General features: G+C 39.5%; 1 protein-coding gene across 2 annotated transcripts; it reads left to right on the top strand.

Annotated features, from left to right (window-relative positions):
- The first annotated feature begins 18 nt into the window (after positions 1 to 18).
- GOLT1B (golgi transport 1B) lies at positions 19 to 12,245 on the top strand. Of its 2 annotated transcripts, XM_049822507.1 has the most exons (5): positions 39 to 281; positions 4,776 to 4,867; positions 6,706 to 6,884; positions 10,309 to 10,390; positions 11,748 to 12,245. In XM_049822507.1, exons 1-5 carry the CDS (start codon positions 257 to 259, stop codon positions 11,784 to 11,786), a joined length of 417 nt encoding a protein of 138 aa, XP_049678464.1. In that variant the 5' UTR covers positions 39 to 256; the 3' UTR covers positions 11,787 to 12,245. The 2 variants fall into 2 exon arrangements, with proteins under 2 accessions (XP_049678463.1, XP_049678464.1); XM_049822506.1 differs by lacking the exons at positions 10,309 to 10,390; positions 11,748 to 12,245 and adding an exon at positions 8,471 to 9,906 and having other exon boundaries at positions 19 to 281.
- The last annotated feature ends 623 nt before the right edge of the window (positions 12,246 to 12,868 follow it).

The raw sequence follows: 12,868 nt of genomic DNA, 5'->3' as shown, positions 1-12,868 counted from the left end.
CCCCCCCAATCAGCAGCGGCCCGGCGGCGCTCCCGGCGGCGGTAATGAGAGCAGAGAGGCGGGCGCCGAGACGGGAGGGGGCCCAGCGGTAGCAGCGGCGCGAACAACGCGGCTGCTGATTGGCGCCGGCCCCTCCAATCGGCGGCTCCCTTCCACCCGGCGGCGAGGCGAAGGGGGCTGCGTGTTTCCGGAAGACGTGGCCGCTGCAGCCGCCGCTTCTCAGCCCCGCGCTCCCGGCCCCGCCGCTGCCGCCACCATGATCTCCCTCTCGGACACCCAGAGTAAGCGCCGCCCCCTCGCCACCGGGAGTCCGCCAGGGGAGGGGAGGGGAGGAAGAGGAGGGGAGGAGGAGGGGAGGGTCGCGTCGCGTCGCCCGCCGCGGGGCGGGGGGCGGCGGCCGCCGGGGAGGGGGCCCCGGTGGCGGCCGAGCGGCGCGGGGCGAGCCGGGCCCGGCCCCTCGCCCTTTGTCCGCGCTCCCGCGGCCCGCCGGTCGCAGCCGTGGCAGCGGTCGGGGCCGAGGGCCCCGGCCCGGGCCGCTGTGGCGGAGCGCCCCTGCGGAGAGCTCTCCTCCGTCCTCGGCCCGCGCCCGCCCCGGAGCCCCGGCGGAGCGCGGCGGGGCGCGGAGAGGAGAGGAGAGGCGGCTCTCGGCGCTGGCGGGGGAGTCGCTGAGGCGGCGTCCGGCTTGCGCGGGCACCGGCTGGAAACCAGCGGCGGGCCGGGAACGGGAGGGGCGCAGGCGGAGCTCACCTGGCCGCGCCCGTCGGCATCGCCTCTTCGTGGGGGCGGTCAAAACGGCGCTGGCCCCGGCGTCGGGTCTAGCGGCGGTGCCGTGAGCCGCCGGGTGAAGCGGAGAGCGAGCTGGGGCGCGGGGCTGCGGCGGAGCGCTCGGCAGGGCCGGTCCCCGCGCCCCGGGGAGGGCGCTTCTGCCGCCGCCGCTAGCGTTTGCCTTGGGCTGGGCGATGTTCCGTGTGGGCAGGGGTGCTGCGATGCGGCGGTGGCGAGAACGAAGGAAAGCCGAACGGTAAACAAAAGTAACCATTAGCTGAAGTCTTCCAGCGTGCCTCCACGTGGACGTTAGCGGTTTGGAATCACTGAACTGTGCTTTAGTGGCTTCTCTTACCGTGCCGTTATCACGCTGAGCGTTTGCAGGTGACACCGAGGGGGGTTTTAAGGTGAGGACCAGACACTCAGTCTGGAGGGGGGGTGCTTGCATGTGACCGCAGTTTTGTTCTCACTGAATAGAAGTACTTGGAAATAGAGGTGCTGAAAGGGAAAATACAAAGAAATCAAAGCAAAGGCGTTTGTAAGAGTTTGAACTTCAAGGTAAAGGGAGAACGGTAGGTGTTTGATTTAAATTAACGTCTCACCTATGATGCGTTTCTGGCATGGTTGCCATGAAAGGAAATAAAGTCGCCTTGATAAGCACTGTACTGTCAGTTACGAAGGAGGGCAAGTGTGACAGATGTAGAAAAGAAAGTTAAAAGAACTGAGTTTAACTTGGTAGCAGGATACTGGAAACGGAGGCATTGGAGAGCCACTCAAGGCCAAGCGTGAAGACAGGCAGAGAAGAAGGTTAGCGATGTTTCAAGGTCAATGATTTCTTGAGAAATTTAGGTGCCGTGCTCTGTTACTGGGATGGGTACTAACCCTTGGGGTTAACGTTTAGATTTCTGATTGATTAAACGCTTGCGGGCTTTGCTTTTCCTATTCTCCTGTCCAGAGTATTCATTGTGGAGAAAAAAAAGAAAAATCTCTTCAGAAAGAGAAGATCTGTTCACTGTTTCCTTTTCTTAGTTCCTTGTTTGGGACCTTCAGCTAACTCCAGTGCTGATTCTGTTGGTTTTAACTTCCAGAGCCAAGAGTAGTAAGCAAAGTACTGTGGAGTTCAGGGGGGTTTTTTAGGGGTTTTTTTTCACTGTTTTTTTGAAATTCTGAAGATATTTCATCAGATAGTTTTAAACTTGCTGCGGTCTAGAAAAATATGGAGTTAGCTGCAGAGTCACTGCTGGAGTAGTGTGATAAATACCTGGAGAGGACTGCTGCATTAGTTGACGTTTGGAAAGTTTAAGTTTGCAGCTGTAGTCTAGAACATTTTGTAAGTGATGCATTGAATGGTGTTATAAATCACCAGTAATAGCAAAAGAACGCTCTTAGTTTTTCCCAAACAAATTAATTTTTCAGTGCTAAAAAATACTACTAGCAAAATAATAACAGTTAGAAATTGAAACTTTTCATAACCTATAAACTGCATGAATTTTTGTCTTCTGAGAGCCTGTAGTGCACGATTCCATTCTTATTTTGTACACAAAAGATGGAGGATGTGTATTGTCTTCCATGAGCTTTCACAGTCAATGTATCTTAATTGTAAGTCTTAATATTTACTAAGCTGTTTTGATACAGTGCTGAAGTATTCTTACACAGCTTACAGGATTTCTGCAGAAACATTTGAGAAAGCATTGCTCCTTTGTTTCAGTAAATCATAATTTTTAAAAAAACAGACTAAATGTCACATGGTTAGTATGCATTTCTGCATTGCTAGGCATTGAAATGTATTTGAGTAATATGGGAAGGCTCTTCTGGTGCAGGAGAAAGCATTTAAAAATAATTCACGCCCTCTATAAAAATTCCTAGTCCATTGTTGCAAAGATTATGTACAAAATCACTGTGCTTTTTTTTTTTTTCTTCCCCTAGGAATGCTAGTGAAATATATTTCCAAATTCTGATATGAATCAAGTCAGTAATACCTTCTACTGAGATACTAGCAACAGGGAGTAATAGTCCTGGACTACTCATCTTCTTTCAGCAGTAATTTTGGGACCGTAAGAATGGTGATCCTCTTTTTTTTTTTTTTTTTGTTTTGTTTTGTTTTGTTTTCACTAACCAGAGAATATGCTTGACTTCTAAAGTGAATCTGAATCCGTTGTAGGAGTAGGTGATTACAAACATGTTTCAAGTGAATACAGGAGAAGTGACAGAATAGTAATTGCAGCAGCTGTTGGGAGTTGGCCTCTGCCTTCTTGCTAGATCCCTACTCTGTGCTGTGTCTGCGAGAGGAATGAATACTTGCTTTCCATGACTGCATATTTATCTTATTGGCAGCTGGTAATTCCTTTGGAGTCCTGCCTCCAAGTGTTTTCCTTCCAGAATACAGATTGTTTCTACTCTTCTAAAGTAAAGAGTAGTAGAGAAAAGGGCAGATTGCAATTATTATATTGCTTTCAGTCAGCAGTTTCTCAATACTTGTTTACAATGAAAAATGGAATTGCAAATTGTATTTTCAATGAATGTCTGCAGTAAATAAATTGTAGCAGGTTACTTAGTAGTTTTAATTCTGGGTGGTTAAAATGCTTATAGCAAAAGTTTAAAGTGGCAGGCAGTGCTGTAGAACTACAGATTTAACACCATGTGGTCTGCAACCTTACTCAAGTCAGGGAAGTTGAATGTTGCTGTACAAATCTCTCTACTCTGAGGTGTTTTGAATTTTTTTGCAATAACTAAATGGAAGTTCTGAAATAGGCAGAATGATACTCCTTTACTCCTGAGCTCTTCAAGCAACAGTAAACAATCAACTAGATCTACTCTGCAGTCAGAAGTGCAACTGAAATACATTTATGTAGATCTGGCAAACAGTAGCAGTGAAGGCTATGATAGTGTGGGTGGGGTTTCTTGTTTGTTTGTTTCAGGCTAGACTAGTACTGGGATCTTCAAAATATACCTATATATACACAGAGACACACAAACTGGGCTGCCAGCCTGTCTATAGTAAGTATCGTGGCTGGTTTTGCTAGCTGGTTTTATGTATCCTGTAAGTTTCTAAATTTTCTGGTCACAAGGATAACAATAATATAAGGATGAGTGCATAGATAAATGCAAAGATTTTTGCAGCTGTGTTGTTGTCGTTTGTGTTATTTCTCCCATTCAGTCTGCATGAGAGTGACAGGAAGGCCTCAGAGGTTTCATTTTAAAAGTAGGATGTATTTCTAAGTATGGTCTTCAAGATACCTTAGAGGTTATTGTCAAGTGGTAGCTTTAATCATAGCTTGATATTTTTAACCCTGTTTGTCAGACAGACCTTACATCCTACTCTTGCCTTCACAGTATTTCATGAGCAACCTTTACAGACAGGGAGAATTCAAAGATATGTAGTATCTACAAGTTTTGTGAAAACTGGCAACTGGCTGGAGACCCAAGCTAGTGTTTAATAGCCATCAGCGCACGTGTAACTTGTAAAGAGCCTACAGCATTAATCTGAGTTTTGTTCAATTCAGAAGTTCAGGAAGGTGGGACTGCTATGCAAGATTATGGGAGGTGGAATGTGAGGTCTCCAGAGGATGGAAAGGACCAGGGTACTTATCCCATTATGTTTACCACAGTAACAAAAGAGTTGCAAATGGAAAACAAAGTTTCATTATCTGTTCACAAAACAATCCTTTTCTCCACACTAGCAGTAAATCAAAAGGGATGTCTTTGTGGTATGTATATATGCATGCATGCTTTCTTGTTGCATTCAATTTCAGTATATAGTTCTGAGTGTGTACTTTTTTGATAAGCAGCTTCCAAAGATCTCTCTGTCTGTTACTGAAGTAATTGGTGTCTACAAGACTTACTATATTTGTACACTCAGGAAAGTTTTTAGGTAGTCATAAAATAGGCTGAGTTTTTCTATAAATTTAAAATGTCTGTAGCTTGGACATTCTAAGTTTTTCATAATTTTTATGCATGAGTTTTTCCTGGTACTATGTTCTGTTACATGTCTAAATTTGTTTCTTTTTCAGAAATTGGAATGGGACTAACAGGGTTTGGAGTGTTCTTCCTTTTCTTTGGAATGATACTCTTCTTTGACAAAGCTCTTTTGGCTATTGGAAATGTAAGTGCCTTCTGTTTAGTCTTAGATTCTGCACTGCTTAGAATTAAGTATGTGATATATTAAAAATAAACTGAAAATAGAGCAATAAGTTGTCAATTTGAAACTATCACAAAAAATACTGTGGCAGTTTGGTATAAAGGAAGAGTTATGCTCAGCCATATGAGTGAATCATTTTTCCTGATAAAAGTTAGAACAACTCATGTGAATCTAAATATTGTACCTCCAGGTCAGGCCTGCGGTATGTTGGTCAGACAAGAAGCAGCTTGTTCCGCAGTTATGCTGCTGCAAATACGATTTCTAGATTGGCTGTCATTACTAATGCTTTCTTTTTTGTGATCTTGCAACATAACTGTCAAATTTAAGTATATATTTGGGTAAGAATAGTGAAGTGTTCAGTACATGCTAGCAAATGTAGCTTTGTTGTGCTTTATGACAAAAGAAACAAGTATGAATTGCTGATAGTCTGGCTTTAGAAGAGCCAATCACCCTTCATAGTAGAGAGATTTAACATCTTTGGTTTTTACCAAATCAAACTTCACTTAAAGCAGTATACAAACTAAATCCTAGTTCTGGTACACAAAATTCCCAATTCAAAGCAAATATGAAATGACAGGGTGTTTTCTGAATGTGATAATCTCTGTGCCTCTGCTGTTCTCAGCTTTGCCAGCCAGCCAAGAGCACAGCCTGGTAGAGGTTTGCATCCTCTTTTGCTGATGCCTAGAAGTCTGTGGTCAAAACTGATCAGTTTCATTCTCTGGCAGCAGAATCAAACACTGAGATTCATGAAAGGAAAATATAAATATATATATATTTGCATTTGGGTGCATAAGTTGAAGCAATGTTCTGAACCATCAGTAAAGTGTATAGTGGAAGAGTAAAAAAAAAAAAAAAAAGCTTATTTTTTCTTTTCCTAATGTAAGGTAGAAATAAAACATCCTGTTCAGGGAAAATGACGAAAACATAGGTAGGAAGAGACAATGACAGGCTATGTCATAGCCAAAGATAATGCAAGAAAAGGTACTATATCCTTACAGAAAGCTTAAAAAAAAAATAAAAAATCAGAAAGGGGAAGAGGTGGTAAGAAAGTAGTTTATTAAATAACATACAAAACTTAAATTTCATCTATAATCTTGAGTAAAATCTGAGATACTATCCCCTTCTCAGCAAAAATGTTGCCCAGATATACACTTAGAAGCTGAAGTAAGTACAAATCCTGTTGCTAAAGGACACTAAAAGTAGTTCAGACTAGTTGGGACTAGTGTGATAGGGTTCAGTCTATACTGGAACTAGTAAACAGTAGAAAGAATATACACAGAAAAAAAACCCAAAACCAACAAGTAAAGTAACTGGTAAAGCTCTTCAACCGGTTTCCTTTTTTGCCTTTTAACTGTTCAGTAGATTGGTACAAGCTGTTGAAGATGTCCATAGTATAGAACAGAGGTGCTTTTGTAACATGTCCTCAGTTTTTAGGAACCTTTGCTGTCAGTGGTACTAAGCTTCAGCACTGCTTGTGGATAATGATTGTACTTATGTTATGGCACAGATATAACTATTGTCACTGGTTTTTTTTGCCACGATTGTGTTTGTCAGAGACCACAAAGGTAGACTCTACTTTTTAAACAGCTGAGACAAGAGTTTTGAATGCTAGCTACAAGTACTTCAAGATGGACTTTACCAAAGAAAATCACTAGTAAATTCCTTCTCACCATGTGTCTTTTGGTATTAAAAAAAGTTATGCAAGAAATGCAATATAATTTGTAGAATATATATGTTTACATCCTAAATTTAGGAATATAATTATCTGTTTTCTTTCTTTGATTGGTTTTTGTCTTTTCTAGGTTTTATTTGTGGCTGGCTTGTCTTTTGTTATCGGTTTAGAAAGAACATTTAGATTCTTCTTTCAAAAACACAAAATGAAAGCAACAGGCTTTTTCCTGGGTGGTGTGCTCATAGTTCTCATTGGCTGGCCTTTAATAGGAATGATCCTTGAAATTTATGGGTTCTTCCTATTATTCAGGTAAGACTTGTTTCAAAATACCTTTCTGTATTGGTGTATCTAGGAATAAATGTATTTGTTTAGTGTTGCTGCATTACAGCTGACAAAGCTGCATACTTTAAATGTTCGGTTTTGATAGGTTTTATATAAAGTTACATTTGCAAGGGGTGGCAAGTAGGTAAGTATTTTTCCAAGACTCAAATCTGCTAAGGTTTGTGAGGTGTATACCAAACTGACTTTGGCAATGTTGTTTATGTCTAACGAAAGAATTGTAAAGCTTCAAAATATCTGGGATCCCAAATTGTTAGCAGTGCGAAGTTTAAGTATTTACTCCTTAAAGGCAATTTAGATACTAAGTATTTATTGGTGGGGAATTTTTTCTTTTCTTTAACAGATGGGGAAAAATACTTGGTTACAAACATGCTGTGTCTGTAACCTTACCATTTCATTACTATGGCAGCCCAGTGGAAAGATGTCTTCTGTCGTGTTTCATTACACTTGTGCCCTAGTATAGTCAGAACTGCTGGGTTTGGTTAGCATTATCTTGACTGAGTTAAGGAAAGATGAAAATTCTTATGTTTTGAACAGCAATCTCAATATATGTTATAACTTTCACAATGTGTCATTTAACTTCTTCATAAATGCAGTCATAATGGTGAAAGAATTTAACTTGTTACAACCTGTATATATCTATATTTTATCTTTATTTCCATGGTTGAAGTTCCATACTTCAGTATAGAACAAAGTACAACGGTAGTAAGAAGGAAGGCTTTTAGTTGTTCTTGGACTTCTGTTCAGATGAAGACTGTTTCATTAATGCTTATTAATCTAATAACAGACCCCTAAAAACAGACCTCTTTCCAAAGTGTTCGGCTACTGGCTAAATAGTACAGTTCCTGTTAATCAAAATCAAACCACTATTCTCATGGCGCCTTTTTTTCCACTCAGTGAAATTGTATGTTAATCTTTGTATTTAGTTTAGATAAAATGTTTAAATATTTTTTAAAAAAAATCTTAACTTGGCTCCTACAGAAGACAGTGAGGTTTCTGAAAATCAATTTTGCAGTTTTAATATATGCTTCTTATTGTTGTACTTCGTATTACCCTGAACTCTGTCACTGCAAGTGTTTTGAAAATCAGTGTTTCACTGAATATTGTCATTTCTTGCATGTAGAGCTTGGGTTTAATCAGCCAGTACAAAGCAAGTAGAGTGTGTTTTTAACCAAACACCCCTCCTTTTAAAAGATCTCAAAAGAATTACAAATTACTATGTCCAAGCAGGTATGGTTGTGGATTATCTATTGGTGCTAGCCAGGGGCCAGCAAGGTAAAATTATGTTGAAGAGATTATAGAAGGTCAGTAGTTATCCCTACTAGGTCATTAGGACTATCCTTTAGCCAGAAGAGTATCAATAAGGGATAGATAATTCCAGGTGTGAATGTTTGTCTGATCTGTTTTAATTTAAAACATCTCTAGATCATCTCTTCTAGTGCTTAATAGTTCTTAGAATCTAAATCCCTTGCTACAATGTCAGCTAGTTACTACTTCAAACAAAGCTTTATGTTTTGCTTCAGTCTTGTTCATTTCAACCATTATTGTGTTTTCAGCCACTTGCTTCTTTCCGAAGAAGTTAAAAATGGAGCCTTTCTGAAAGCATCATTTTATACAAATCCTCAGGATCCCGCTGTTTGTTTGTGTAACAGAAAACTTCCCTGGTTATCATTGGTCTCTGAAGTACATAATTTTCTTAAGCCCAAGGAATACCAGATCAATTTATGCACCTTTGGATTTGTTAGGGCAGTGTGCTGTGAGGATGGGCATTTCTATGTATCTCGATGGCTCTAGTCATGTGGATTACCAGGACTTTTATATGGAAAATCTTTATATTTACCAGGAGCAATTTAGCAGTTCTAGTAACTTCAACTCAGACTAAGATAGTACAAATGTAAACCACTGTATTGTACTTTTTTCAGTCTCTTGTTTTTAGACCACTAAAGAAGTTCTACTAGGTGTTCAGATCCCTATAGAATCTTTTCTCGTAGGCTGTTGTCTTGCATATCTAGACTACTTTTACAGTCACCTTTCTTACACCCTGTAGCAGTAATTGCAGAGCCCTTGCTGTCCATAAAACAACGGTTAGGAGCTGGTGAACAAGAACATGTAAACAAATGACAGGATTGCAAAGACTTTTTTTTTTTTTTTAAATATGCATCTGACTGAAGTGAGACACACACACACAATTATTGTTTTACTCTGGTTTAAATCTAGCATGTCTTTCCCTTCTTGTCTTTATTTAACATGCTGCCACAAGTTTGCCATCAGACGTTTAGGTTTTTTCCATACTTCTACATGCTCAGATTGCATTCACTGGAGAAAGCTATTATGGGACATTATCTCTTGTACTCTAAGCTGCTTTTGGAGCCTTGTTCAGATTACAGGCATCCAAAGTTATGGCTAACAATATTATCCTTCCTGTACTGACTATTCCTTATTCTTGGCTACACCAGTTGTTTTAATCTGTTACAAGGGGTTTGTGTGCCCCTGCATGACAATTTACTGGACCACTGAAATGATTCGGTCTTTAAAAAAAAGAAAATGTCCAGGAAAAACTTGCTGATATTGGTACTACCCAGCAAATAGTTCTTACCAGTGTAGTGAAGAGGATGATGACTTGTGAAACTTCCCTGTTTCACTGTGGCTGAGGTCTCATTACATGTTAATCCTTAATCTACACAGGGAACGTATAGCTCAACAAGAGAGAACTCAGAACGCCACCACCAGCTGAATTGCTACAATTGACTGCAAACAGCTGAGCTGCTGCCATAGAAAATTTGTTTTCCTGCAGCAGAAACAAAGTGGAAAGCACAGGGGGCTACACCACAGCAGCTGTGCTAGGCAACATCCTCTGGCTCATGATTTAAATCTCTGACTTTACATAAATCTGTGAAATAAGTGAATACACAACTCTGTTGTGCTCAATTTTCTTTAGTTAATGTAAAGAGTACCATATATGGTTTCAAAGGGGATTATTCAGAATTAACTTCAGTTGTTTTTACATTGAGTATTGAAAGAATGTATTTCCTATAATGTAAGAAAGAAATTACCTCAAAATATGTATGGTAATTTTGAGAAATTAGTTGGGAGCATCAGTTTTGTTGACTAAGTTGGGTATTCTTTCTTCGGTTATTTTTTGAAGAGCTGACTGAGGGTTGCCATCTATGAAGAAAATTAAGTCCGTTTAAAAATAAGGTGTATCTTTCCTGGTTTTCTCCTTTCTCTGCTGAATGTATGTCGGTGTAGTTGGTAAAATTAATGTGCTACTAACAAGCTAAGAGATTTTATGTAACCTGGGTTTAAAAAATAACTCCTATTTCTTCATTTTATAGCAATATGAGAATAGTTTAATTATAAAAACTAATACAATCTTCTGATATCTTAACTAAAGGGGGTTCTTTCCTGTGGTTGTTGGCTTTATTAGAAGAGTTCCAGTTCTTGGATATCTCTTGAATTTACCTGGTATAAGCTCGGTAAGTGTTTGGTACTTCATGCAAAACCTGTACTGTTTTTTTGTTCCATTGTTACAGCAATAGTAGAAATGCATCAGAAATAAAGCAAATATAACTTTAGAGCAATGTCTTTGAGTGTATTCCTGTATAGTTCTTGCAGTGTACAAATCACCTTCGTTCCCAGTGAAAGACTTCTAGATGTAAAAGGAACAAAAGGATACCTTTGCAGAAGCTGCCCTTGCTTATATGTTTTGAAGTGGAAAGAGCCCTGGATTGTGATTTGGAGCGCTGGGGTTCTGCTTTCTGCTTCACTGTTGGCCTTAGGTGACCAAATAGGCAAATCATGACGCTGTTCTCTGCCTCTTCTCCTGTCTGTACGGTGAGGAGGACACTGTTCCTTGCGTAGTATTTGGATATATTTATGAAAAGTTGCCTGTAAAAGCAAACAGTTTAGTTCAACGTTAAGTTGCAGCTTGTATGGCAAATCCAGAAACCCTCATGTGCATAATCATTCATCAGATATACTTTTTAAGGTCCACTGCACCAGACTGCAGCTTGCATTTACTAAGATTTGTATTTTTTCAAATGCAGTTTTCCATTTTCTTAACCAAATAGCCAGGGATTTGAAGACAATTAACAGGTGCCAGAAAGATGGTAATCTAGGGTGTTTCAGTCAACTACTTTTACTGTGCTAATTTCTGTACATGTTTTGACACAAGCATTTTTAACCCTAGTTTTGAAAGCAACAGTTTTAATAGCTACTACTAAAAAATTATAGGGGGTATAACTTAGATGTATACAGGCTGGTTCTTTTTAAAATTAGTGTTCAAGGTCATCTGTTCCAATCTTACAGTTAGGCCAAGTTCTGGCTCATAATTCATGATCAATTGAATGTTTCATTTGTCAATTGATCTTAGTCATATTTAGCTTGATCATAAAGGGGTTAAATCTTGTTTTAAAAAGATAATTGTTAATGTTTTGTTCAAAGCCTACGTAGGCTCAGAAGAGAATCCACAGTAATGGTCAGTTGGAATATCTTACTTGGTCTACTAATGCATGTGTGGCTGATACTGTATTGTTTTGTTTTAATCATTAAGCTAGCAGTGTTATCTGCATTCTTCTATTTCCTTTTTCATTCTGTTGCATCTTCATGTTGCACTGTTAATGTCTATATGAGAAAAACATGTCATGCAGAAACACAATTGCAATGTAAGGTTTTTAATTTTCACAAACTTAAACCATGAGACCTTGGTGAGTACTACTTGACTCTCATTTTCAGTCGCATACTAACTGTGCAAGTAGCAAGTAATATTTGAGAGTAACTTCACTTTACATAAATGTCATGCAGCTTAAAACCTTTTTGTCTCCTTTTCTACAGCTTGTAGATAAAGTTGGAGAAAGCAACAACATGGTATAATGACGAGAGGGCAGAAGACTGATTCTAAACTTACTGTATTATTTATAAAATCCTTTTGAAGAATACTCAGCACAAAGATTAAGTTGTGTACAAAGGAAAAGCTTGTTACATTCTTTACATAACAGTTTAATTTAAAATGTATAGTCAACAATATACATTAGAAAAGAAGCCCTGCAAGTGTGCTTCTAGGAAAGTAACTCCAGAGTTCAGGAAGTATACTGAAGAGGTGAAAGTCATGGAATAACCCATGTTACAACTGTTCAAGACTATCTTTGTTTTGGAAAACATGCTAGAGGCAATGAACCCTTGTGGAATTAACGGTGCCTGTACTTTACCTCCTTATTTTGAAGGTGCAGTAGAGCAAACCGGCCTACATTTTTAAGGGTGACCCAAACTTATCCAACCCTCTGCTTGCTATCCTCAGAGTGCAAAAAAAAAAAAAAAAAACCAAACAGAAAACTTCTTGTGTAACAAGAGATGCGTCTTTGCATGAAGGTTAAGATGACTATTCATCTTTAAGTGTATTATGACAAAAAAAAAAGGAAACCCTACACGGTTCTGTTGTAAACGTTTTTGTAAATATGTGGCTGAAATAAAACATTGTTATCTTAATGTTTCAAAGCCAAATGTAAGTTGATTGTATTTGCCTTCCGTTTTGGAATAAGCAAAAGGTCAATCTTGAATAACCGTGGTCTTAAATGTTGGTTCTGAACATGTAGAGCTCAGCAGGGAACTCTGGAAACTGACTTGCACTCCTTCCAGTTTGTTCTCCTTGAGTCATGTTACATGTGCATCCAGATGAGAATGTAGCCCCTTGTCACTAACATAACTTTGTGAAATATGCGTAGTTCACAAAAAATGCATTTGGTTAAGGTGCTGACATGAACCCTGTGAAATGTATCTTATCAAAATTTGAAACTTTGTTTTTAAGTAGTTTGAAGGTAAGGTTTCTTTGTTTACTCTGGAACTACAAATTGACTTTTATTTTTTACAGTAATAAAATGAAAACTTAAAAGTTCTGTGTACGTGAGTCTCTGGGGAGAAAATTAAGCTAATGGGGCTAACAAAAGATCAAGTGCCAA

This window comes from Accipiter gentilis, chromosome 18 (genome assembly GCF_929443795.1).
Source record: "Accipiter gentilis chromosome 18, bAccGen1.1, whole genome shotgun sequence".
Classification (NCBI taxonomy): domain Eukaryota; kingdom Metazoa; phylum Chordata; class Aves; order Accipitriformes; family Accipitridae; genus Astur; species Astur gentilis.
The sequence above is the reverse complement of the archived record's forward strand: the minus strand, read 5'-3'. Positions and strand labels throughout refer to the sequence as shown.

Coding starts and splice junctions, on each gene's coding strand:
- GOLT1B (XM_049822506.1), top strand. CDS start 257: ATGATCTCCCTCTCGGACACCCAGA. Junction 282..4,775: donor CTCCCTCTCGGACACCCAGA/GTAAGCGCCGCC, acceptor TTTCTTTTTCAG/AAATTGGAATGGGACTAACA. Junction 4,868..6,705: donor CTCTTTTGGCTATTGGAAAT/GTAAGTGCCTTC, acceptor TGTCTTTTCTAG/GTTTTATTTGTGGCTGGCTT.